Source organism: Takifugu rubripes, chromosome 13 (genome assembly GCF_901000725.2).
Source record: "Takifugu rubripes chromosome 13, fTakRub1.2, whole genome shotgun sequence".
NCBI classification, from domain to species: domain Eukaryota; kingdom Metazoa; phylum Chordata; class Actinopteri; order Tetraodontiformes; family Tetraodontidae; genus Takifugu; species Takifugu rubripes.
In genome coordinates, this window is record NC_042297.1 from 18,970,616 (window position 1) to 18,997,768 (window position 27,153).

At 46.7% G+C, this 27,153-nt stretch overlaps 2 protein-coding genes across 11 annotated transcripts; one reads left to right on the top strand and one right to left on the bottom strand.

The window, feature by feature from the left end:
- Positions 1 to 1,109: 1,109 nt before the first annotated feature.
- On the bottom strand, positions 1,110 to 24,296 carry mical2a (microtubule associated monooxygenase, calponin and LIM domain containing 2a). 8 transcript variants are annotated; one of them, XM_029845698.1, is made up of 24 exons: positions 23,903 to 24,295; positions 17,210 to 17,566; positions 14,538 to 14,745; positions 14,287 to 14,403; positions 13,322 to 13,423; positions 12,501 to 12,656; positions 12,204 to 12,304; positions 11,862 to 12,119; positions 11,442 to 11,557; positions 11,167 to 11,293; positions 10,991 to 11,081; positions 10,116 to 10,263; positions 8,880 to 9,079; positions 8,584 to 8,687; positions 8,435 to 8,500; positions 8,216 to 8,341; positions 7,950 to 8,108; positions 7,073 to 7,333; positions 6,370 to 6,477; positions 4,823 to 5,003; positions 4,671 to 4,747; positions 4,500 to 4,596; positions 2,962 to 3,022; positions 1,110 to 1,712 (listed from the first exon to the last, which is right to left on the bottom strand). In XM_029845698.1, the coding sequence occupies exons 2-23, from the start codon at positions 17,468 to 17,470 to the stop codon at positions 2,964 to 2,966; spliced, it is 3,123 nt and encodes a 1,040-aa protein (XP_029701558.1). In that variant the 5' UTR covers positions 17,471 to 17,566; positions 23,903 to 24,295; the 3' UTR covers positions 1,110 to 1,712; positions 2,962 to 2,963. The 8 variants fall into 8 exon arrangements, 7 of the variants coding, with proteins under 7 accessions (XP_029701558.1, XP_029701555.1, XP_029701553.1 ...); XM_029845695.1 differs by lacking the exons at positions 1,110 to 1,712; positions 2,962 to 3,022 and having other exon boundaries at positions 3,066 to 4,596; positions 8,584 to 8,684; XM_029845693.1 differs by lacking the exons at positions 1,110 to 1,712; positions 2,962 to 3,022 and having other exon boundaries at positions 3,066 to 4,596.
- dkk3a (dickkopf WNT signaling pathway inhibitor 3a) lies at positions 20,951 to 26,991 on the top strand. Of its 3 annotated transcripts, XM_029845700.1 has the most exons (9): positions 20,951 to 21,190; positions 21,273 to 21,348; positions 24,869 to 25,194; positions 25,393 to 25,464; positions 25,588 to 25,647; positions 25,715 to 25,807; positions 26,004 to 26,148; positions 26,233 to 26,389; positions 26,460 to 26,991. In XM_029845700.1, the coding sequence occupies exons 1-9, from the start codon at positions 20,972 to 20,974 to the stop codon at positions 26,545 to 26,547; spliced, it is 1,236 nt and encodes a 411-aa protein (XP_029701560.1). In that variant the 5' UTR covers positions 20,951 to 20,971; the 3' UTR covers positions 26,548 to 26,991. The 3 variants fall into 3 exon arrangements, with proteins under 3 accessions (XP_029701560.1, XP_003970066.3, XP_029701562.1); XM_003970017.3 differs by lacking the exon at positions 21,273 to 21,348 and having other exon boundaries at positions 21,072 to 21,190; XM_029845702.1 differs by lacking the exons at positions 20,951 to 21,190; positions 21,273 to 21,348 and adding an exon at positions 21,468 to 21,612.
- The last annotated feature ends 162 nt before the right edge of the window (positions 26,992 to 27,153 follow it).

Below are 27,153 nucleotides of genomic sequence, written 5' to 3' on the forward strand. Positions count from 1 at the left end.
CCTGCACCAATTCTGTTCAACTGTCTCCAACTGTTTTCCCAGAACCTCAAATCCAGCTTGTTTCTGATGAGAAATCAGGAAATAGGACAGCAAATATACACACCGCCAGTTTATCTGGACAAAAAAAGAGGAAAGTCTCTCATTTAAAGATTCAACTGTGCCTCTGAATGATAAATTAAACCTGAATTGAAGAAAGTATGAAAGAAAAAGTCAATGTTGATGTTCCTGAAATGAATTCTGAGGCATAAAAGCAAACGTCACTTCATGCGTGTTGGGGTGGAGGGTGAATCAGCCACGCTGCTCAAGGACCTGTGACATTCTTCCAGTTTATAAGATGTAATTGGCAAAATTACTAATAAATACATTTTGCATAACCAAGAATTTGAAATATGGAAGTGACAAAAGTCTGGAAAATATTAACAGTTAATAAAACCAAAAGATGTTCCTGGAAGCTCTGCAGTTATTAAAAAGAGAAGGTTACCAGGAACACGTAAAGGTTTTTAATTTAAACTCCGAGCGACTATTAAAAAACAAGAATATTTGATGATGTGTTCAAATAAACTGGTGTTTTTATGCTGTAATGGTGTTTTTTTCTTCATCCTAACTGTGGAGTCAGATTACAGCCACCAGAAACATTTGTTTCTCTTCCATCTTCACTCTCCAACAGCCTCCTGAGCGACTGCTGCTTGTTTTCCCTTCTGTTGCAAAGAGGATAATTTTCTCCTCAGAGGTTACGTAAGAAAAGTAAGGTTTAAATTAACAGCCCCCCCTCCGACTTTAAGAAATTTTGCATTTAAGAGGGTGATTTGCGCCAAAGTGCTGAAATAATGACATTATGTTTATCGTCTCTTCTCGGCGCTTTCCTGTATTTTTCATCAACATGCACAGCAACTGTCATTTCATTTCAATTTTAGGCTCTGATTGCTTCTTTTTTTTGCCTGAATACTCACCTCTTCCCCCGTCTTTTCTGTTCTCCTTCGCTTCCTGGAAAGATAATTTCAGCATAAATAAATAGGGGGAAAATGGGGGACAGATTACAAAAGTAAAAATAATGGTGGATGAAAAAGGGGCAGGAAAAGGTAAAAGAAAAGTGGTACGAAACACACCAATTCTTGCAGAATGGTTTGATTTATTGTAGACAAATACAAACATATCAGAACAATTAAAATTGCTACCATTCATTATAAAGTCATCAAGTATTAGATAAAAGGGTTCATTCTAGGTGGGTGAGCTCTGTACTACTGAAAAAAATAGATTCACTTTCAGTTTGATGCAGTTTTATGATCCCTTATGGTGTCAGATAGAGAAGAGAGAACAGCCTTTTGTTAATTTAAGGTCATTTTATACTCACATTTTAAAAGGATTTTTCTTTTACTGCTATTGGCCAAACTTCTGCAATTGGAACACTTACTAATGTCAGCTAAAATGCAACTATATTTCCATATTTTTCCTAAACAATCCTATCAAAAACCTTGTCTACTTAGGTTATCTGTAATCTGCAACTTTAGGCCATGTCAATATTAACATTTAAACATTCATGTCAGTGGCCAAAAGCCTCCCATCTTAAGCACAACAGATAAAACATAAAGATGTACGTCACATTTTATTAAAATCAGCAACAATTATAAAACGAGCGCACACGGTGACGTGAAGTGTCGGTCACGACTATGGACAAAGCGGTGAAACAGCGCCCCCGTGTGGCCGCATCCTGACTGGGGAAAACAAGAACAAACATGACGTCACAAGACTCGTCATTTGTTGACAAGGTTTTGAAATTACAGAATAAACTGTGCACTAAAGATTTGAAACTTTTTATTCCTTTCTGTCTTACAAGCACACTCAGCAGCTAAAGTCCAACTAGTTAATGTTGATATAGATTTAACGTTTAGGCTGAATTTATTGAAAGTGATACCAAACACCCAGTTATGCGAATGGACCCTCGTCTGAGTGGCTCTGGTGCAGTCTCTGCAGGTAATGTTGGTGAAACACCGACCAGACCCTGTAACCACCAGCCTGCAACATCAGATCTTTCCACTTGCCCTCATTATCTGTATTTATTTATTCTGTTTCTATACTTTGTATAGGTTGCTACTACAATTCAATTTCCCCACGGGGATGAATAAAGTACATCTTAATCTTAATCTTAATTTCCTGCTTCTACCACATCCACCCGCTGTATCCCAGGGGCCACGCCGACGACAGCACCAGTGTGTTACCCTTCACCTGTCTGCGCTCATGCTGCTGTGCCTGGTCAGTACAGGTGTTGTATATAAATGCTTTCTGAGCTCTGAGAGCGTTCCTGAGCAGTTTGTAAGGCAGCAGCAACGTTCTTGGTTATCTTAATTCCTCAGCGAGGAGGGACGGGGATGCCGGTAATGTGTCAGACTGTATTAGCAGGTGTGAGTGTTGTGCAGCTTCAGACGCCAGAGGGTCAATACAGAAACGCATGTTTAAAAGCAGGTCGGGCTGTTTTTACAGTGCACGAGGTCGCCATTCACACGAAGCAAGACGACTGTTTTGAATCTGAGAAAATCACCTTCCTGGTGCACTGATCCCAGGACAAATGATCTTTGTTTGATGTCGTTAACGCTGTCATATTTTATTGAATTATTCATCGTGCTTCAGTTTGGAGCTTATGCTCATCACTCAAACCCCCCCAAACACTTTACTAAACTCTAGATTTTAATTACATTTTCAACGACTGGCTTTTTCTTTTGGGTTTCTTCTGCTCTTTAGGTCGACAAACTCATTTTATTCGGCCTTGTACTTGTTAGAAACCAGGCGACGCCAGGAGAAATCCACACTTTAGTTAGTTAATTTCCAAACTGAGCTTAAAGTTGGACGACGGCACCGAGGCCGACCGTTAGTTACAAGTCTTGTCATTTCGATTAGTCCAGCTGGGTGAAAATGCCGTTAGAAATTCACTCAGACACATGATGCTGTGACCATGCAAGTCGTCACCTTCAAAATGTCATTTCTCCTAAAGAACCAGCTGGATGTGACTCTTCATAAAAGTCGTCGTCTGAATGCAAAGAAAAGAAAGGAAAAAAAAGCCACAAAGAATAATCAGCTGAACAGTAGAAAAGGTTTATGGAAAATACTGACATTCATAAGTTACCAACTGTATGATTCTTGTTATACAGATGTGAAACAAAAACAAGGGTCAGTGTATCTAGAAACCAGTTTTCACCTTTTCTCTGCACAATATAAAGAATTTGTTATATATTCCATTAAATAAGAAAACACCGCCTTTAGCATCTTATAATGAGGAAAAACAAAATGCTCTGACAGTCCACAGTGCTTCTACAGCAACATTAGACGCCGTCTTAGAATAAAAAGCCACAGTGCGGCTTCCCGTCGATGAGGTTTTCAGAAGCTCTTCAAAACTTAAAATCAAAATCGCAGCGAGAGCGGCAAAATTTGCAACGTGATCAGCGGCTCCTACTGTCTGTTAACGTTGCACTGAATCTAAAAAAAAAATGCTCAGGTTTAATATAAAGTGTTTTAAGTTACAGAGAGGTGTAAAAAAAGTGATTCAGGGATTTTAATCTGCCCTTTTGTAGTTCTCTCGGTCCAACAGCAGGTGGCAGCAAAGTAGAGCGAGACCACAGCGTCCTTTGGTTTTATCAAATATGGGGAAAAAAGCAAAAAACCTGAATGTTTGGAGTAAATAAAGCTTCCAAACCAAATCCTCGACATGTTTAAAGCATGTAAACATGTCTGGTTAAAACATACAGTCAAAAAAAACCCAAAAACAAAAACAAACCCCAATCATCAGCATTAACATGAGGACGGGTTTTCGTCCAACACCACGTCCACAGGGTGGATCTCACACTTAAAGTGCATCAAGTCAGTCAGTCTCATTCTATTAAAGCTCTTACAAATCAAACCCTTCCAACTTTTTTTGGTACAGCATTAGTGATGAGGCACCTTAGCAGTCTTCAATAAGGCCTGATGGACTCCAAACTTTACAGTTTATAGATTAAAGGCAAAAAAAAGAGTGATATACTTTAATTATGATGCATTTCCCAGATTCTCTGGTAATGACTTTTCCTTTTAAAACTGTCTCTGGCCGATGCTAACGTGCGTCACAGACGTAAACAAGCCCACAGCATCGCCACAAACGGCAGGTAAACAAAAAAGGTGCTTGTGCGCAGCTACAAGTAAGAAGAGGTGCGTGGCGGCTGAGCCGAGAGGCTAAACGAGGCCGACGTTCTCCTGCAGCCACAGCAGCAGAGGCTGCAGAGAGGCGGCTCCTTCCTGCCGAGGCTCCGCGTGCATCTGCAGCAGCACCTCCTGCAGGACCAGCAGCAGCGGCAAACCCATGCTCAGCAGCTCAAACACGGATGCGTAGTCCTGGCCGTTGTTCCTCAGGTGGTCGGCGAGAGTCTGCGCTGCGCCGCGCATGCCGCGGCACAGACGCCGGGGGGCGCCACACACGGCGCCAATCACATTCAGGGGCCAGCTCAGGCGGGTCTTTATGAACCTGCTGAAGGTACCTGCTGAGGACTGGCTCTGCCGCTCATCCGAGCTGCTGCCCGCTGAACTCTGACCCTCGCCGGCTATCGGCTCCTGGGTTGCGGGTCCGCGGCGACTCTGAGGAGAACGGAGCATTCAGCAACAAGAAGAGCTGCTTCACTGAAGTGGGTGTGTTTGAAAGGAGGACTCACAGAACGAAGGGAAAGGTTCCTGTGCAGGTTTGGGCCGTTCCTCAGCCGGTCAAAGTGAAGTTGACAGTACAATTGACCTGTGAGGTTAAAGCAGAGTTAATGTTGGACGCCAGTCACACATGGATCCAGCGCTAAGGTCTCACAGCACCGACCGTGCTCGGAGTCGAAGGCGTGAGCTCCCTGCCGCAGGGTGCAGCCGCAGGTGGAACACCGGAAACACTCCCTGTGGAAGTAGAGCCCCTCTGCACGAAGCCTTTCCACCATGTAAACTCGCCTGCCGCACGAGTGACACTTGTCGCCCGACGGGGGGAACGCCCTTCGAACGGAGTCGCCCTGAAACGGCACGGCCGAGGTGGCGGGTGTTGAGACAGTTAATATTCAGTTAACCCCAGAACATCTCTGACACAGCCAAGAACACACAAACACACTTCAAACTGTGAGGAAACCACAACGCGGAGGCCACGAGACTGTTAAAATAAGACAGCAATGTCTTTATATTTCTGTAAGGACTTTGTAAGCCTAACTTTTATCATAACCTAAAACAGATTCTAACCTTAAACCAGGTTTAATCCCTCATACAGCCCTTCGAAAATGTCCTCCGTTAGAAGGAAACGTCCAGCTCGTCATTAAAATGTGGACTGTTTATGTGGCTTAATGAAGACAACGAGCAATGCTCAACACTCACACTATACTATGACTTCATCACAGGCCGACAGAATGGAACACACACACACACACACACACACACACACTGGTTCTTTCACTGAAATCAAAGCCTTGCTGTCACTTCCTGACACTCTTATTGTGTAATTTTAATTTTGGCGTGCGATTAAAGGACCAGAGAGATATAACTACAGGCTTGGGTTAAAAATGTTTAGCAGTTTAAATGCTGTCATAAAAACAGCCATAAAGTTGTCCTGACAGTTCTCCGTGCAGCTTCAGCAGCTGACTGGAGCTGTGGACGCGTTTGGGGTGGGTGGAGCAGGAAACGCCGCCAAGTACCACCACAGACATAATGTTTTCTTCTCTGAGTGTTGCTGGTAATTAAAAGCACCAGGGGCAGAAAGGGCTTTTAAAAAGCTCTTGAAGCAGCAGTCGGTCTCCTGATGTAAAAGACATTAAAATGAACACTATGTTCTGTCATTCAAGGGCATTAATGTCCATATTTGCACATAAAGTTTTTATTTGTGCTCCGTTTCAAAAGCCATGAAGAGTGAGGAGCTGGACGTCCTCATCAACACATCATTAAAATGCCAGTGAGTAAGATTATATAAAAATATAGTGTGAGAATGACACAAGTGGTAAAAATGGCCTGAAACGTGCGAAAGCGTCAGCAGAGCTCAGGAGCCGGAAATAAATGGGGGATGCTAGTTATTAACACCGGCTCATTTGGTCATTCAGAAAGCCTTTTGTGACGGCGTGTCAAAAAGCAAACGTTGGTTAGCTTGTGGGCCGATCCAAGGAATGTTGGCTGTGCTACACACCCATCAACCGCTGCCACCCGCGGCGAGCTCAGCGTGTGTAAAGGTGATGGTGGAAAAAAGGAAAAGCTGTAGGTGGGACGGCAGGAAACACTGAACACGAAAGAAAGGCGAGCTGCGTGCAACATGACGCCTTTCAACATGCAGATGAGCTGGGGAGAGGAGGCAGGTGGCGCCGAGGCCGGGATGGGGGGGGGGGGGGTCAGACATCCAGTCACCTTGGGTTGAGCAGAGCCGCCTCCTGTGAATAACCCGCTAAGGTGAACGGCTTTTTCTTTGATACTCTTTTTGTGAAACTCTCTGGCCTGCTGAGCCTGCGCTTTTTTCTGCAGGACAGGACAGGACAGGACAGGACAGAGGACAAAGGCAAAAGACAAGACAAGTCAGTCCCGTCTGGTCGCGGCGAGGCACGCCCTCAGTAACACACACAAGCCCTTACATCACACTTATTTGCGTCCTCAGACGTCCCACGCTGACACCTCTGCTCCTGTTATCTAACACAGGCGCAGCCCCTCACCTCAGAAAAGCTGGGTGTCTTTTACAAACGTGGCTGAATTATCACCTAGCTTCCGTGCTACCTACTGACCCGCGTCCGTGTTTAGCCCCACGCTCCAGATAAATAGAAAAACAAGGATGTTTTCTTGGATTTCTGTCACAGTTGAGCAAGAACCAAATCAGGATGTTACAGTGAATGCAGCCATTTTTAAGGATTCATCACTAAAGTCTCTTTCCTTTGACTTTCCCAGTTAAAGGCAGGTTCTGGCGGCTAAATGGGACCGTCTTCCTACATATTAGAGTGGTGGCGAATGATCAGCCTTCATATATAATCAGCGTTTGCTCTGGAGCTTGTTTTGGGATCAGAACATGCAGCAGAGAGCAGAAACACAGAGAGGAGAAGAAGAAGCAGGAGAAGGTGATCACCTCAGAGACGTGTTCGTCCACCTCCCTGAGGCGCTGCAGAACTCTTGACATGAACTCAACAGCTGAGCGGCGGGACGGAGCAGCAGCCGAGGCCCCATCGCTCTCAGGTGGAGGGTCGGGAGCCGCCTGGCGGCGCGCTCCCTCAACGTGTCTCAGCCTCACTACGGGAAACTGGGGCTGAGGCTGGCTTTTGGGTTTGCGCAGACATTGTGGAGGCAGGTGGACTAAGTTTCCTGCTGCTTCGCTGAGGCTCATTTTAAACTGGAGGCAATAAGATAGAGCGACGCTTTTATTTGATTAGCGCTCGCTCAAAGCCACAGGTGATAACACGGCCTGCTCCTAACAAGCAGCAGATGCCATTCACATGATGTCGTCTGTCTGTTCATCACTTTAAATGAACTTACAAATTGTAGCTAAAACCAGGAATGTGAAACAAATGCCAGATGTCTTTCCGACAGCTTTTCTCCTTTCGCTTTCCATCTGAATCTAAACGCCATCTAGGCAAATCCTAAATCTTCGTATCGGTGGGATTTGTGGGACAGCATCGGTTGAATGGTTTCCATGACTAAATCCACATGTAACCAAGTGTCCCTATTTAAGCCTCAGCTGCGAACAGGATGTACGTTTAATTATAACACATGCAATTATGGTATTGGGTGCCTGGATCATATTTAGGTTTGTGATGTGAAATTAAGTCAGCAGCACCAAAATGGGTGTAAAAAGATAATAAGAACTTTTCTTACAGCTGCTCTGGTCTATCGCATGTGCGTGAAATGTCTGTGTGCACGTGAAAGGACCCTAACCCTAATTTAACATTTCCTGCTATTTTAGAGGAGGTATTAGAGACAAGCTCATTACTTGGACTGTTGTGGACTACCTGTATCTCAGGAGGAGGTTTAGGTTGGACCGGAGGCCTGACTTTAGCGTGCACGTTCTCAGTCGCGTCTAGAGTTGGTGAGGAGGACCTCTTAGCAGAAAGTTTAGGAAGACGGTTAATAAGAAAGGAAGGAGACAGAAAAGGCTGAAAAACCAAATGCTGGAAATAACAGACAAGAGGAGACTTGCGGCGTTAGCACAGAAGAAGGACAACCAGATAAACAACAGCCACCGTACAAAGTTTGAAATTTGAGGTTTATTATTTACCTGTGAATTCCGGACCGTGTACCTGGGCGTGCTTTCAAACTTGGCCAGCAGCTGAGTGGCCATCGAACGCACTTTGTTCTCTCTGGGTTCTCGGGTCAATGAGCCGTTACTGGACAGGTTGGTGGCCTGATGAGAGACAAAAAACATACACAATAACGCTTTATAACATTAGTTTAGAGTTATTTAAAGGCATTATTCTAATATAATATCAGGACAAACCTCCTCCAGGTAAAATTTCCGCTTTCTCTTATAAAGAGGGTCCAGGCCTTCGGATTTCTTTTCATCCTGTTAGTGTAAGCACAGTGATTTCAACGTCTCTATGGTAACCACGTAAGACCTGTGGTGACCATAAATCCTGCAGGTGTCACCTTTGGTACCCTTTTCCTCGTCGAAGCCAGATTGAGGAAATTATTACTTCTGACTTGTTTTGAGGGATAATCTTCGTTGTTCTCATCTGCTCCTCTGGATCCTGCTGAACAGACAAACACATGCACGTTTTCATCCTCGCCAAATAAAAACCAACCCCTTTGTAACATCGAGGGTTTAAAATAGACAAACGCGTCGAAAGCTGAATAACTTGGATCCGTGAGGTGCCTTTCTTTTGATTCCTTTATTGAGTTATTGGAAATGAGGATTCTCAGCTGAAAGGGGGACAGTGAACTACCTGAGGCGGGTAGAGGCGTCCCCCGGAACAGCTCATAGAACTTGGACAGGTAGGTGATCATCTTGGTCTTGTCCAGCTCCTGGCCGCAGTGCAGCTCCTCCACCGAGGTGAACGGGCGGAACCCGAACTCACGCTCGCTAACGTCAAAAGCCAGCTGCAAGTTTGCGGCGTGGTCTTCTCCATGTAGGGAGTCGAAATCTCTGAAGGAAAAAAAAAAAGTTACACCGTCAGATCACAGACTTGCTAGATTCTTCCCGATCACCCTGCTCAGAGCATTTATCTTCCTGTCTTATTGTTCCTTAAGTGCAGGTTTTGGACCTCCTGAACACTGAGACAGGAATGTTAACAGTAAGCTTTGCTACACAGATTCCTTAAAGGATTATTTCTTGACAGTCTTTCATGCCTACATGTACGTATCAGGTGACTGACAGGGAGCAGAGAGTAAAATAACGTCGGCTCCAATGCCGGGACAGTGAGCGTGTAGCGGAATGTTACACAGAAACCCAGTTATCGGTGCAGGACCTTCATTCTCAAACTGCGGGAGAAGAAATAAGAGAATAGCCCCGACGTCTCGGCCGGCGCTGACGATGTGCAGACGCCATCAGAAATAATTTCAAGAAGACAGCGGTAACCTAGCAGCAGCACACACAAACGTTGGTGTTGTTCTGTAAGTACAGAGGCCCGCTCTCTCCTCACTTGTCTTTTCTTTGCTAGACCTGCTCCGCTCTGCACAGTCGGTTTGGAGGCTGCTGTGCACGTGGGGGGGGGGGGGGGGGGGGGGGGGGGGGTACTTGTGAGACCACATGAAATGATAGTGGCATGTGGCGGGGAATGACTGCAGCTATTACCCACGCGAGGGGATGTAATTAGGTGCTGCTGTAGTCCTTCGCTGTGGAAGAAAGTCAAACCAGAAAAGATGCAGATTTTTACAAAAGCTCAGTTCAGGAAGACGACCTGCAAAATGAGGCGGAATTTCAGACGCTGGTTATATAGCGTTCTGCAGCCGAGTCCGAAATACGTTCATAGCTAGCAGCATTCCTCGAGGAGGAAGTGTTTCACAGGTTGTGAGGAGGAGGAGGCAAAAATGCAAAGGCTGCCATTCCAGGAATATTTAACACACCCACCAGACAGGTTTCTCTACAACTAGTCATTGCAGATAAGGTGCAGTCCTTGGGAGAACAAAATACTTTGTGAATACGGAGATAAGAAGCAGCTCCGCAGCTTGATGTTACGTACATCAGCTGTGGCTTGAATCTGTGGATGAGGGCGCAGAGGGCCAGGCCACTTATCCAGGAGGACGTCAGGTCCGTGATCGACACGTTCCTGTAGCCCTCCGTCTGTTTCTGGCACCAGGTGAGAAGCCTGGAAGGTCTGACATCTGACTCTGGAAGAAAAAAGCAACACGAGGCGCCTCGTTACCGCCCTGTTCTTGTGTTTTATTAGGATCATCACCCGTCAGAAGATTAGCGGCCCTTTAGGGCCTCGCCTCCTCATCTACAGAGATAAATCTGCTCACACAAACAAGACGTCAGTTCCAGACGCCGAGTTAAAACACAGAATTGAAGACACGAATTTTGAAGTTTAAGAGACAATTTCAAAGATTCTGACCAAGATTCACCGCTTTGAATCCACCAATGTTTTCAAATCAATAAAGCGGTTCTTCAGAGCTCCTTGGACTTTTCTATTGTTGTGTTTGCGAATATGAGCGTAACAGATGTACAAAAGGGTCCCTGACCTAGAAAAGGGAGCAGCTGTGATGAGACAGGAGCCTCCAGCAGTTACAGTAGGAGTTGTGACAGTTGTCACAGATCACAGCTGTGGGAAGTGTTGGAACTCTGAACTCCATTATTATTATTATTATTATTATTATTACTACACAGAAGAATGTTTGAATTTTGTGTTCTATATTTGGTCAGCAAAAACTCGGTTTGACTTGGTTTTTTAGAGGGAGAAACTGAAAACAAAGGAGGGCAGAGGGCAAAGAAACTACCAGACAGGAAACTCTTATCAGTCACATAAGTGGCATAAATAAACTAAGGCTCCTCTGCAATACTTTCAAGTCTTCATTCATAAACACGAGAAAACAGCCAATAACGGTCCGCTCAACTGACCTCGTCGGCTCAGATTGACCGGCCGGCGAATGGTAGCAGCACGCTCCAGAGAGCAGGCGCTCAGCTCTCCTCTGATGTACAAGTGACGCACCTGGGACAGTGAATGAAGGGGGAAAAGATTAACTATCAGCTTCAAATAGAATGGAGTAAAACTGGCCCAGCGCCCTCCCTCTCACCTGGTGTGGCCGAACGTTGCAGCAGTTGAGGTTGGGGTATCGAGTCCCGGGGTCGATGGTGTACTGTTCAAAGTTTTTGGCAATATTTTCGGCTGTTGTCTGCGGAAGCAGCCTGTAAATACTCTCCCTGTAAGAACCCCAGGCAGTGTCAAACGCTATATCATGTTACACTGCTTGTGTTCCACACTGGCAGAATACTGAAAGTTGGCTGTACAAATTGCAATAAAAACTGTAGCTTAAAAAGTACGTAAACACACAATTCTCCATTGTAGTACCTTTCTGCCAGCACATCCAGAACCGTATGACCCTGAGCCCAGCTGTTTACCATCCATGCTGTGTCAAAGGCAGCCAAAAAACCACGGGCACAGCCTGTTCCCATAGGCCAGAAAGGCTGCGGGAGGGGTGGGGGGGACAATGTCAATAATACAGGATGAATTAAACATACAGCAAATATTAAAGCTGGAGCACAAAAGCTCACAACACTGTGAGACCAAAAGGAGATGATAGAAACGCAGCATTGCTAAGCACTCTGGTTGTCAGGGTGTATCCAGGTCAGCGTGAGCAGGTCACTCACACCTACAGGGCGATTTTCAGTCTCAAGCATCAATTTGTGTGGGAGGGAAGAGGGAAAGCTAGAGAAAACCAACACTGGCACATGGAGAACATGCAAAGAGCACGCTGTGCACTTTCCTTACCTCTAATAAACTGTCACCAACCAGCGCTACCAGCAGCTGGTGTCCGAATCTCTCCCTGACCAGTGCGGCGTTCTCTGAGGCGTGCATGCTCGTGAAGTCGAACATGGCTACATCCGGCTGCCCGCAGTGGTTCATGGCATAATCCAGCGTGGGGAGCTGGTAGTTGGTGCCAAAGTCGGCAGCCTCACGGGCGTAGCACTGGAGAGCCTCCTGGTCCACGTTTTCATTGCTCAGCAGCATTTGGGTTTCTGTGTAATCCTGTAGAACACAAACACGACATTTTTAAACATACGACGGCCATTTTATGTTAACGTAAGTGAAACTAAAATCTCTCCTGCTTACATTAATGATGACGCCTTTATCCAGCAGGCTCTGTTTCTTGGCAGTCATGACAAAGTAATGAGTGTTGTCCCTGTAGTACACAATGTTCTCCAGATCAATACCTGCGCAGAGCGTGCAAGAAACGCGGTAAAATACATCTGCAGCGGCTGCGTCCAGACATCAGCGATGAATTTAATGTTAAATTGCCATTATTATTAAAATCTGTTCATCGGTGGTACATGATTGCAAACACAGCGAGGAAAATGGAAACCATTCCTGCTGGGAAGCTCCAGCGTTCGTGCGGTGCTGCTCTCCCACCTGTTTCCTCTTTAAGATCCAGGAAGAATTTCTGGTTGAAGATGAACGCCACGCCGCTGATCTCCTCCACTTTGGCTTCCGCTGTGGTGTTCCTGTTGATGAAGTTGGCTGTGATGGCGATCGCCAGCTTCCCCCTGAACTCCTTCCTTTTGAAACCTGGGTGAGGAAAAAAAAAAAAAAGCATTAATGTAAGGAAGGAAACAGTGAATCAGTGGGAATTCAGACTCAACATCGAGGGTGGGATGATGTTAAGGTGAGAACAGAATTTTGTGAGGAGATAACAAAAGGAAAGTTGGATTTTAATGTTTGTTTTCGTGTGCTAGTATGAAACAGCATGTAGGTAGAAAAGAATTGTGTCACCACATCAGCTCTGACTGTATTTGACTCGCTGTTACCATAGATAGCTCTGAAATGTAGTTCTAAAACGGGCTGAGCATGTAGGAAAATTGTTTCCCCAGCATCATCACTGAGGAATGAGCTAAACATGTTCTTTTCTGCCCACTGGGGCCTAATTTAGGAATAAAACTCTTGAGTATTTGTATATCATAGTTGATGGGATTTCCTAAATAAGAGACTGAAACAATGACCTGGTTTAGACAGAGGACGTTAAGCAGAAACGCATCTGCTCTCTTCACGTTGCCTGTTTAAGTATTTGATACTAATAACTGCCCCGGGGGAGAGATCAGTTTTACAAAAACACTCTCTGGTCCCAATGATGCAGAATCATGAAAAAAATGCTGCTCCGTGACAAAACTCCACACTGTTGCCACACTAAGCCTTGAGGCTTCTAAATACTCCCCTAAACTTTCCAGCTTTCTCACCTTCCAGAGTGTTCCTGCGCCCGTCGGCCCCCACCACCACGTCAAACTCAAAGTTGGCCACGGGGTGATCTGCAGGCTGGACTGCAGCCCTCCACCCAATCCCTGAAAAGTCAAGAAACAACGAACAAAATCGCAGGAATGAGTTGTTTTGAGAGTATTTGGAATATGAGGTCTTTTGTGCAAGGATCCCATTCGATGTTCCGGGGTTATTTTTAGCCCTCAGAGGAAGAGTGTGGTGGGATCGTGGGCCTATCGCTGGGACGGTTTGTTTTGTAACAACGCCATGTGAAAAATGCATTCCGTGATGTCAAGGGCACAGCTGAGTCCATCGTGGCAGAGCAGGACGTGCCTAAATTTAGGAGCGGTTATCACTGTATAGATATTAGAGCTGAAGAGATAACGCCTGACAGCAGAGAAGTCGTTTTCCTCCTTTAACACTTGGGGGTCAGATGCTGGTTATTCAGCAGCAGCCAGGCCAAGATTCAAATGTTATACAATATATGTATATGTTTTATATGTTGTAATATATGTTTTACACTGCTGTATCTACAAAAATATTAAATAGTAAAGCAGGCAGTTTAATGATACACTCGTGCATAGCTGTCACCAGTAAGAGGGAGTCAGGTAGCATCATGAATACCCTCAACCCTCTTGAGCTCAGCTCATTATATTGAAGGCTCCAGTTTATGTGTGAGGAAACTGAATCTTGTTGGATGGGAAGCGACTTTCTTTCTTGAAGAAGAGCACCAAACTGCACAGTGACAGGCTAAATACAGACTGTGGATGCAGCTACACGCTATCCATCTTACAAACTGGCAGCTAGAGGTCTGACGTCACCCTATTAATCTTCTCAGCCTCGTCCTACTTCTAGGCCCAGATGCGCTCCTGCGGACCGACCGCCTTCCCAAAACCTTGCTGGGGTCATCTGCAGGTTAATTGGACTGGGACGTGAGGGGGGACGATACCTTCGTTGTCCTGATCTTCGGGAGGTTCCAGCAGCTTGACGAATTCAACACTGATGTGAAACTCCACGGCAACGATCAAGGCGACCTTCAGCAGGATCAGCTGCAGCTGCTGAATACCTGTGAAACAACGGAGCTCTCGTGGTAGATTCTGCAGAGCACTGCGAACACGCTCACAACATTTTGAGACTTCGCTTTTCCCTGTTATGTCAGGGAGAGACGTCATTGGTGATCGTCAGAAGTCAGGGGCTTACTGATGTGGTCGATAGCACCGGCGCAGAATTTGCCATAAAACTTCTTGGCTCCGAGTCCCCGTAGGTCGTGAATAGTGAAGGGCCAAAGGTGCAGGACGTTATTCCTGGAGAAGGAGTCTCTCTTCTCAATAACCACCACTTTGGCTCCCATGAGAGCCATCTCGATGGCTGTCCGCAGGCCGCAGGGGCCTCCCCCGATGATCAGGCACTAAATCAGAGAAGGACAGATGAGACCTGCATTCTTTGGTATGAGGATATAATCAGCGTGTGCACGCACCTACACATAACGCGAGTGAACCAACCGAACCATTATTACAACCTACATACTTGTGTGTGCATCAACCATACCCAAAAATGCATGAAGTCAGTTAAACTGTCTTACAGTCCGTCTGAGAATGTGCGGTTTAAACATGACATCATCTTCAATGATGAAAAGAACTTGCGAGCGTGTGCCGTTTCCTTCATTCCTGGTTAACTCCGAGTGTTAACGTTGACCCCGGGACCAAACCACTCCTGACGGCCATCCCTGCTGTGCTCAACAAAGTGGACGGACTCCTGTCTCGATAGTTTCACCAAATTAGAGCTGAAAACATCCTTCGCTTCAACCGTCTCACACAGAACGCGAGGGAACGTCGGGAATTTGAACAGGAAGACTTGAACAGGGTCAAACACATAGGAACTAATTTAATACTGTTAGAAGAGTCACAGACAGACAGGCAGAAATCCTGCTGATAAAGTGTAAAGGGGGGGTTACGGGGGGGGTGTCGTCATTGTGTGCTGCCTGGACAAGGCTGCCTACAGTGTGTATGTTTATTGGCTTCAGATAACAAGTTTCTATCTAATCTCGTGGAACCGCATCCCTCAGCCATTATAGTTCCAGTCCTGTTCCATTCGCTGATATATTATTCCAAATAGGAGCCATTTCCCGACAGCTTGTTCCACATCTGTCGAATCAGGACGCACACGTTTCCTTTCTGCCTCCCACCTGCGACCTCGCTGCCTCAGCCGTATTTCTGGTGATGTTTGTCTGGTCCATTATGGAAGGAACTACTTTTAAATGGAAAAACCCACTCCAACAGATGGGTCCTGAACTCACCGCGGAGGATTTCACCTTTCGCCACGTGCACTTCTGCGTCCTCTTAAGGCGAAGTCGTTGCTGAGTCACTGCACGGTTTAAGATTACAGAATTGACAAATCAAAGCATTTTTTCCACGTGCAGTAAAACTTTACGGGGCACGTCGCGCTGCGGTTAAGCGTCATGGCAGACACATGTGTCGGACCGTAAAACAGGGATGATGTCACGCCCTGTAGCGATCGCTCCCACAGTGGGAATAGGAATACGAGGTGCTGAGTGATTTCACATGTGTCAGGTTCAAGGGGCTGATTTAACCATGATGTTCTCCCCAGAGAGAGAAAATAACCAAAATCTGATCGGTCTCCACGACTACCGAAGCAACGCGGCGAATAACGTCTCGAAATCTCAAACGCTGAAGCCCAATCATTTGGCTCTGAACTTAAACCCGTGAAACCGATTCCAGCCACATCTTAATAAGCAGCTCAGCCCCGACCTTTCAGGAAGAGCCTACGAGAAGCCGAGCAGACCCCTCGGCGGCCGCGCCGTATATTCCTGGCTGGTGAGTGATGCTGTCTGTTTCTCTCCACAATAAAAACGCTCCTTCAAGCTGGTGACAGCTGATTCCTGAAAGGTCACCACTCGGGGTTTCTCCACTTTCCCCTCATCCCTTTAAGAGGAAAACGCACATTTCTTTGTTCCACCGCAACCATCTTTTTATATTGTAATTCCAGAACGGCTTCCGACCGCCGTCACTGATTCTGATTGATTCTTTGTGCTGCAGAATCAGATAAAGCAGCCTTCTGACTGACTTTTCTTTATTAAACATGATTTTTCACGTGCTCGTGCCCTCGCCAGCACTCTCGTGTGACTTGAGCTGCCGGATTTACTAATATTTTCACTGTTTCTATGGCTAAATACACTAACAGTCAGCAGAGTGATCATTCAGCCGCACATTTGCCCGTTGATTTAATGTTGTTATTATATCTCAGGCATAAGTGCAAAGCAACGCACGTCCCTTCGCTTTCCCGTCAACGTGTGTTAAGCTGCCGGAGTGACAAACTATGTGTTTATGGGGTATACGCGTTCTGACTTGGATGGATGTCGTAGTGAGAACCGGGACGTACGGCTGAGCTGCGGTTCTTATTGTGTTCATTTACAGACCTGAAGACAAAGTTCAGATGGTTAAAAGAAAAAAGGAAACAATGGGCTAACGGAATATCTGAGAGGTGAAATCATGAGACGTCATCTGTGATTATGTATGAACAACATCCCCCCCATGGCCATAACGTCTAAATGTGATCCTCAAAGACTCTCACAAGTTCTGCTCAGCAGTAACAAGAGTTATATGGTATTTTCTGAGGTGCGTGGTTGTTTTTCTTTTACAGTTCGGCCTACACTTTACAGGTCAACGCAAACAGATGTTTTGCCAGCTGGCGGCAGTTGTAGTCGGTGCTGGGATCAAAGAGTGTTTCTGGCTATAAAACAAAGGGAATTTTAAGACTCTGCACAAAAGAACCAATAAAGCCAATAGGTAACTGTGAAAAGATGACCTCAGAAATCGCTCTGGTCTCCACACTCGGCTTTTATATCCAGTTACCTTGGTGCCCACACAGGCCTGGCCTTTCTTGTACTCTTTATGGGACATCCTCTTATCCAGCTTGCTCCACAGCGCTTTGGCTTTCCAGGTGGTGACTTTGGCCTTCAGACTGCTGTAGAAGGTGCTGCTGTCGGCAGGGTCCAGGTCCAGCTGCCCGCAGAGGAGGCTGAAGGCCTGGAGGGTGCCCTTACATGTGGAGGCCTGGAAGAAGTTCTCGAACAGCTTCCCCACGTTGTCCCTCTCCTCCTCCATCTCGCCCATCTTCTCCTGGGGCAGCAGATGCTCTGGGTCCGCCGAGGCTCACTGTCTGCCAGATGTGGCTAAACCCTCAGCTTGGCCTGCGCAGTCATGCCCGACCTGAGGAGGACACGCACAGAATTCTGACGTCGTCTCCAGGTTTACATCATTGCCTGTCTCACAGTACAGGTGCAATTACTCTAAATCACATCGTTCCCAGACAACCCAACCTGCTATCTTTAGTACCCAAGTGTTCATTACTGACTCACCCAAAGATATCAATACTGGTCTGAAATATATGAAGTCATTTCACAGGCAAGACTGAGATAAGGTCTTTATATTATCCTGGAGGATTAGAAGATAAAACAGCTACAACACATATTAACTGACAGCAGTTTATAGGCAGTGCACTTTTTTCTTGTATGAACTCCTGCATTTATGTTATTGAAGCATATAATTAGAACAAAAAAAAAAAACACAAGTATAAAGACACAAAGCACTAAACAAATGTAAAGTTCTCGCCGTGGTGTGGCAAAATTTGGTTTGGGGCTTCCATTCCTAGAGAAATAAAATCATTGTTTGGCTTGTTTGGAGTTAAGCGCCTCCATTCACTCCTGTAGAGCGGCTCTGGCTGCGAGCGAGTAGACTGGAAAGGCATTTGTCTAAAAAAAGCAATGTTTTCAGGCTTTTCAGACCAACCGTAATCCAAACCAACAATTACACAGGTTGATTAACTTGGACTGGGCATACTTAAGAGTCCTCCCTCCACACAAGTATGTGCATGCAGCATGTGCGCGTGCGCGTGCGTGTCAAGGACATTTTTACTGCAACACACACTAAACCAGCGGCAGTGCAGTTCTCCTCTCTTCTGCTGCCATCTAACCCCGACCGCCAGGCATTCTGAAAAGTCCTGCCACACAGCCTGTGTCCGAAGTCAGCATCAAAGCAAAAATGTGGAAGTTTTTTTCTCTCCTCCCTGACACGGAGCATGTGTGTGTGCTCATTTGGGTGGGGAGCGTAGCTTCGTGGAGCGCTGGGAGACGGCAGCCATTGATGTTTTAATGTTCCATGAAGGAGGACGGTCAGGAGTGTGAGGCTAGGATTGCTCCAACAGACCCCAATAGGAATCTGCTCCCTGTCATTTTACTTAACTGACATTCTCAAAGATCAGATATTATATTAGCTTTCGTCTGAAATGTAGACTAAACCAGTTTTAATGTTAGACCTATTAATAGCTGGGATTCCATTTAATCTTAGCAACTGTGTCCCGGAGAGACATGGCTGAACTGATGCTATCGTTTGGGAGTTACAATGAAATTGCTCCCCGCCCTGGAAGAGCGATCCAGATAGGGGCTGGTATCAAGCTGCAGTGCCTGGACACTTATAAAGATATTTGCTCTACACACTGGCGACTGAGATTTCACTGTGGTGACAATTTGAATCTCATTTCCAAAGCGGCGCCATTTCTCCCTGTGCTAAAATCAGCATAATAATTTGCAGAAGTTCCTGTTCAGCTGCGAGGTTGCTTCCTGTTTTGCTGCCGCTGCCGTTTCATTTACAGAAAAGGTTTAAACTGATAGAAGAATCCAGGCTTAGCTGAAACTGCAGCACATTCATCCTCTTTCATGCACCTTTGTGGCTTCAAACGGCTCAGTCCCTGGATCCCAGAGGCCTTTCACAGCAAACAGCCTGCTGCCGCCTCAGAGAGCCGACATTCCTTTGCAACGTAGCCAGAAATGCTTAATCAGCACGAGCCCGAGACCCAGCTAGCCCTGTAACTGGCCCCGCAGTACCAGGACCAGGACCAGCTTAATTCTGGGGACCCGTTAAAACCAGCCTAGTGATGAGTGACCCAAGCCTGATATGAAGGTGATTTAATCTTTCATGCGTGGGGCAGGAATAAGCTGTGGAGCCCGTGTGTAGCCTTCTGCACCGAGCATCACTGAGGGAGGATCCATTGGATTGTTTCCCCTGACAGCTAAAAAATCAGGTCCAAAAATGATGCAGCAACTTGGGGAAAGTTTAAATAGGAGCACAATTACTGTATTTTAGCTTTGATTCCTCAGTCCATGTAAAGCTGATGCGCACACACACACACACACACACACAGTACACACACAGTTATTGGAACCATCTGTTGTACAAGTCTGTGAGCATTAAAGAAAATGCACAGCAACTATATCTTCAGTTAAAAGCAATTCCAGAACACTCAAACGACAGTCGCATGACTTCACCATCGCAGGCTGACAGAATGGAAAGTCACTTGTGGGCAGACAGAACAAACCCGCAGGATGGCTATAAAAATACAAGTAATGACAGACGAAGCAGAAGGAATACACACACACACACACACGCAAACACACACAGTCTGCATCTGCATTAGCCTCAAGCTCCACATTACCTAAGAAGATCAGAGGTGAAGATCTTCACTCTTCTGTCTATGAAAACTGAACGCAGCTAAAATAGAGGGCGGCTATTTATTTGTGCAGTGAAGAATTTCAACTGCATGATCTGTGGTTTTGGGTTTCTTCTTCAGGCACTTCGGTCTTATGATGCTTCAACTCGACCGTTCGTTCGTGCCGTTGTTGCAGAGCGATGTGGGAAAAGCGCGCATCAGGGACGGAGCGAGCCTCGGACTCCAATAAGATAGAGAGGGAATGTCAGGAATGTGGAAAACACACCTGTCAGATAGAGAGATTCAACAGCACACTTCTGAATACACACACACTCCTGCACTGTACTGGTTTACAGTACGGACTGGACTGGAACCTGAACAATGGAAGTTCTGGATTTGGGTGGAGTCACCAATGTTGTTCCATCAATGTTGTGACCCACCCGTCAGGCCGATAGACTGATTGGTTTTAGATCTATTTCTTTTTAAAAGAACACCTTAATGCCACCGAGCACCACTGATGTGAGCAAAGCATATCTTTAAAAGGTCCATTATTTTCATAGCAAGTTAAATATTTGGGTTTGGTGAAGTTCATACCGTGCAGAGAATCACTCCGACCACAACATAACAAAGTGTAACTCTGACTAAAGCCAAATCCCGATGAGGCAGATCCCAGGTCAGAACACTGTCTGAGCTCATTAATCTCATCAGTCTGTTTGTTGATTCACACTTGTTTAAATAGAGCGCTTGACTTTTCTGCTGAACTTTTTCTTCTCCCCTTTGCAACATCAACATGTGCGAGCTCCTCGTATCTCTCAGCCCCTTTTGAAACACACAGGACAGCGAAATCCGTGACGTGTCTCCGTGTCTCGCTGCTGAGAACGAGGACTGCGGGCCGTCTAGGAACAATGGAAAAGTGACGACACCGGAAATGTGCGTGCCGCGGTGCCGTGAGCCAGCACCAGTAATTACAGGCCGCTCTGAAGAAAACCAGGAAGGAACCCTCTGTGGGTTTGATAAGCAGGCGCGGGGCCTCAGCAAACATGGCAGTGGTGGACTTCGGCCCCGCTGGCTCTGCCCTCCGACAGGCCCCAGAGCCGCCCCGTATTATCTCAGCTCTGACATCTGACTACATGTCCGGGCAGCTTTGCCAAAACAAAAGAAGAGCTGGCGGGAATGTGGCGGGGATACTGACAGATTGCCGTAAACGTCAGCCGCCTCTGGGGGAGAAACCTGCAACTTTCCACAAACAGGTGCCGACTTGTGGACCTCCGGGAGCAGGTTGCTCTGCAGCGAGGAGCCTCCGGAGAGGGATCTATCCAGGCGGCGTGCCTGGAGCGCTCTCTGGCCAGGTGAAGATGATTTACTCAACCAATCATTCTGACTTAAACCGCACATCAGCGTTATTTATTCAGTGCTTTGTGCTTCCTGCAGACGCGTTCGTCTCCTTCCGAGAGCAGAGATAACCTCGTCCACGCCGATAAGGTCCTTCAGGACAGAACGTTAATCAGTAAACTGGGAATAACGCTCAAGCTATCTAATCTATTTCATTTCCTAATCAGTCCCTCAGATTAGGAGACGCTCAACACAGGTTATCCACTGAGAAAAGTTCTACCTCTCACGTCCCAATAAGGGACGAACGGAATGTTTGAGGACGTGCAGCGGGACCATTCGCTCTCTTATCTGCCTGTTGTTGTAGGCCGAAAGTCACCGCAGTACCGTTACCACAGCAACGGATGTAGACAGATGAACAATGTCTTGGATTGGCCCCCAGGTCTGAGCAGAATCCAAACTGATAATAATGTGGGACGTCAATGTGAAACATGTGATTCTTTTTTAAAAAAAAACAAAAAGAAAAACAGACAGAAGTGAAAAATAATGTCAGCGGGCTCGTTTTGTTCCGCCAACGCGCAGGGGAGCCCAAAAGTGTAGCTTTAGATTACTGCCTGGCAGGGATAATAAATTCAGCAGTACAGCCAAGCTCAGAATAGACAAGGGTCACGTTACCGAGGAAAGAAATCCAGAAGTTGAAAACACACAGAGAGAGCAGGAACCTGTAAACAAAACCGTCTCCGACGGGCGCGACACCAGACAAAGGTCACCTCGACGACCCACGCAGGTTCTGGTTCAGGCGGCGCGCAGCCTGAGCGGACGCGCCGGGATTTTCTCCCGTATATTCGGAACCACCCAAAATCCCCGCAGACCCTTCAGACCCTTTCTGTCCGATCTGCCCCTGCAGAGCGTCTGGTTTCCTGTTCTGCTGTAAACTGTGACAGTAAAACACGGATCCGTTTAAAGCCCTTTTCCCAACGCGCTCCTGCTGCCAACTGGGTCCCTCCGCAGGGAATTCTCATCCGACAGGCAAACATGAGATATGTTACCAGTGCAGCTGATACTGGTATTTTCTGGATTGTGGACAGGACAGTAAATGTTACTGGGTACAGAGCCGCAGGCCACAGGGAACAACTGAGCTGGCCCCACCCATCTCTCAAAGTTCCCTTCTTTTGTGCAGCTCATGCCTGGTTACACGTGTTCATTCCTACGCTGTGGAACTCGGAAGGAAGCGTATTGCAGCGAGGAAGGAGGGCGTTTAGAAAACACCTCTGTCTCCACTCAGGGAGATGATGGAGCAGTGAAAGGAATCAGCGGGAATCGGAGTTATTCATCCACCGGGGAATTCACCTTCTTATCGTTTCAGTAGATTCGGCCATAAAAAAGCAACATCCACTCATTAGCTCCTCGCCAGTGTGATGAAGGAGAGGTCGTTTTTGAGTCCAGGGGTAAACCGGGGTGAAGTAAAGGATAACCGATGCTCTTAAATGGGCTCCCTAAACGCTGCACTGTCACGCTGTCATTTACGTTTCTGCTTTTCAACATCCTGATTTGCCAGACAGCGACAGAAAAACATCACGCTTCTTCACAGCAAACCAAAGTACGCTTTATATTTATCAAAGCTCACCCAAAAAGTGGTGATTAGGTAAATCACAGTACATTTTTATTTTGAGGGGAACTTCTATTTAATACCTACTCTTTGGCCATATCAAAGTCTAATAATGCCACAGTAGTTTAAAGTTGGACCTCAGTGAACCCTGGTAACCACATCAGCAGGTTATAGCATCACTACCTATGTATTCAAGACATTATAAGGGCCCACTGCTTTTGTTTTTTAGGAATTTAATGTAAGAATTGCTCTCACAGCCCTGACCAGCTCCTGCGATGCCGACATGCTGTGAGGAAGCGCAGAAGTTTACTTTGCTTTTCACATATATTACAGCAATGCCGATGACAGATAAAAATAAATACGTCTAAAATAACTACTGAGAGGGACGAGCTATCAGCAGCTGTCAGTATCCACAAACATAAATCACAGAAAACCCCTCAACATCTGGGCAGAGGAGCAAACGGCGTGGACGAACTCAGTACAGACGTTAGATCTTTTGCTGGGGGAAATCCAGGTTTGGATTTTACAATTTAAACAGGAAATGATTGCTCATACGACAGGAAGAAGACATGCCGATGTGTGTTTGACTGCATAATCGCCTCAGAATGTTGCACAAGTGATGCTTCATCCCTCAAGACGGATGAGTCAACCCTGACAAAGTCCACCAGACATGTTGGAAGAACCTTAAAAAGTCTCTGAAAAGGATCCAAGTCTTATGTTTTCTTATCTGTAAACATGTGGTCACATTCCATATGTTGAACGCAGAGGCTACAGCCTGTGAAAATAACCTTGGGAATGTTTTCCAGGGTGAAAAATGGGGGACTTTATTCATTTTTTTATTGGTAATGTGACTATCAAAAGGTGGTTCACGGTGAAAACAGCATCACAACAAACAAGCCGCTCCAAAATTAAAGATTTATGTCATGAGAGGAAAAACTGACACTGCAAAGTTCAATCAGCCACATAACAAGATGCCCTTTTAGCCCCGGGCTCATCACACCTTGGTTACGCGCTACCGTGGTTAAAAACAGTCGCGGCGGGTCTTAATTGGCTGATTTGTTGTGTTTCGGAAATCGCGGCTGCCGACAGGTGTGAAACTCTTTAAACAAGGTGTGAGACTCACCTCATGTCTCGGGCAGAACGGTTCTTCCTCTCCGGGGGTGAAATGGTGTGTCGGACCGTGAGCTGGTCTGCAGTCAGTGTGACAGGCTGCACTTTCAGCGCGCAGCTGGGTCCAGCGTTCGGAGGGCGGTGCTCCGACACATCAGCCGGCTCGGCTGCTACCGTGGCCGCTGCTCAGACCAGAAACGGGCCAAATGCACACACCACCACCCTAACTGGCTGCTGTCCGCCCTCTGCTGACCTGCGAGGCTTGCCCCGCCACAATTTCCGGACTTCGGTTTCCAAAGTATTCTGAAAGTCAACAATAGAGAGGCTCCTCAGGTGCATTTATTTCCTCCATTTTTCAGGCCGCGAGCCTCACTTGGTCAACGCAGTGTACGTTTCGGGTGTATTCTGACTAGACTGGACAAAGGAATTGAAAGGAATTGAGGAAATTGTGACTAGACTCACAAAGGAATAATTGCTCGCCGCTGGAGCGTCTGTGGGAAAAAACAAAGCTTTTCCGATAGGGCGAATGTCGCCACCTTGTGGCGAGACTGTGGAACTGCCAGAGAAAGTCCGCTCCTTTGGTTAAAAACCCTGAAGAAAGCAAAGTTACAAGCAGCTTCTCCGTTATTGCACCAATGTTCGGAACACCATACTTTGATATTTGATCAATTTTGGGGCGGTGGTGTCATTTCTTTTTCGACAATAGGTTCTATAACTAGCTACTATAGAATTTGATTTATTTGAAACTAGATTAATTAATTGCCCCTTCTTTCTAAATTGTGAGAAACCCCAAAAGTGCCATTAATTACTACAGATAGCTCAATTAGCACGAAACTAATAAAATTTCCATTAGCGCAGTCATTTTGAATGGTGATTATACTTGACCGGAACTATGTTTGAGGTGGACTCATCACACCTCTGGTCATTACCAAGCACTAGTTTACATAGTTTCGGATAAAAGACATTATTTCTTGTTAAGGCCGCAGAAGTTGTGGGGTGACCTTGATGGGACGACACCTCCCCTCCGCGGCAGAGGCTGCTCCGGAGTTCTGCGTCACACCCGCTCCGCTGGGTGTGTGCAGCCGCAGGACCAACAGCTGCGGCATCATGCGGGTCGCTCTGCTCGTTCTGGCTCTGACGGCTGTCTGCAATGGCATCCTACCCGAGATAGTGCACCCTGGCGTCACTCACATCCTGGGGGATTATTACGGTCAGACGGGACAACCCGAGCTTGATGACGAGTCTGTAGAAGTGGAGCAGCGGTCAGAGGATCTGCAGCCAGCGCCCGAGGATGCGGTTCGCCCCGTAGGCATCTTGCGTTCTGTACTAAGTTATTTAACAACTGAACACTGTATTTAGCTACAGCACAGGCTATCGGTTTGTATTATGATAACCTCTTAAGTGTTGGATCCATAGATCATCGCAGTCAGAGGCAGAAAGAGCTAGAATGCATGAGCGCGGTGTTTGACTAAAATCTGTCCTCAATCATTTCCCCAAACGTAGAACAACAACCTGGGTCCTCCACCCTCAGGTCTTCAAAATGAAACCGACCAAGAACCCGTTTCAGTAGAACAGGTGTGTGTCTGTGTCTGTGTCTGTGTGTGTGTGTGTGTGTGTGTGTGTGTGTAGCCACAGAAATCAGTGGTATTTTCTGACTGATTGTGTCCAAAACCTGACCGATGTCCCACCTTTGCACAGGAGAAAGGCAGCATTAGCACAGACGACCCGTCCAGCGACCTGGAGAACAGTATTGAACAAGTAGGTTCGTGTTGTTGTTGGTCATTAAGGAAGTGACACCCTTAACCCACCTGTCCTGTGCTTTTAGGGATGTGTGAGTGCGGAGGACTGTGGACGGGGAAAGTACTGCCTTCAGAACACGCAGCGCTCCAGGTGCCGGCCCTGCAAACCCGTAGATGTGGTAAGTGAAGCCTCTTGATCCGATCCTCCGTGAGGGTGCGTCCCTCATCTCCAGCATCACTTCCGGGCAGCAGCTCCGCTCTGACTGCATTGCAGTGCGTCTACAAGAGTGTGTTGTTTATGGACGAGGTTCACCTAAGTCACCCGACAGCTGACTCTTTAGAAAATCCCCTAAACTATTGTCTTTCCTCCCGCAGCCTTGTACGCTGGATGAGGAGTGCTGCGACGGACAGCTGTGTGTGTGGGGTCAGTGCAGTCACAATGCAACCAGAGGAGAGGCCGGGAGCACCTGCCGGCGCCAGAGCGACTGCGGCCCCGACCTCTGTTGTGCCGTCCACGCAGGTACGGCCCGGCGCGCGGCGCCGCCATCTCCGTTCAGCCGGATCGATGCGTTCCTCTGGATGACGGTCCCGTGTTTGTTTTCAGTCCTGCTCTTCCCGGTCTGCTCGGCCAAGCCTATCGAGCGGGAGCGCTGCTTCGGGGCCCCCAACCACGTGATGGAGCTTCTGTCCTGGGACGCCGGAGACGAGGGACCCAGGAAACACTGTCCGTGTGTGGGGGATCTGCAGTGCCAGCACCTGGGGTGAGTCTTCATCAGAAGTCCGTTGGATAAATCTGGTGACGGTGTCTGAAATACACCTTTCTCCTGACAGGCGGGGGTCCATGTGCCTTAAAGAAGAGGATTCCAGTGAAGAAGATCTGGCGGACTCCCTATACTCAGAGATAGACTATATCATCTAGAAACTGGATAGATTTGACTTTGCAGGACCAGGATCCTGGTCATAGACGATTACCGTTACTGATTCACTTCACATGCGATGCCCCTTTTGCACCATTTTTCATGCTGGGTTAAAGAAAAACCCTGAAGTTAAAGTTAAAGTCAATGTGTCCACAGCAAACTCTTACACCGTAACAGAATCTAAAAGTAATATCTGACTTCTATCTGCACATTAGGTGGTGTTGACCTGACCTTGGCTCCATCTTGTGGTGTTTAAGTTCTGTAGGAGAGTCAAATGACTGTCTGTACATTGGCAAAATGGATTCCTGCACATCTTTGCTTCAGAAATCACTGTCAAAACGCTGTTTGTTTTTTTTTTTTTAACTGATATCAGTTAACACACGATGATCGGATGATGCAGTATCGTGGCTGCTGTGGAAAATGTCTATTAAAAAGGTGCACGCGTGGCTTTATTATTCCTTCCTAGTGTCTGACTCTAAAAATCTCACATTTGGCCCCTGAATATAACCAGCATGGTGATTCAAGTCCAATCAAACCGTTCTGTGCTGACTTCCTAACACTTAATAGAGCCGCTCAAAAACCATGAAGAGTTCAATTAAAGCAGCAAA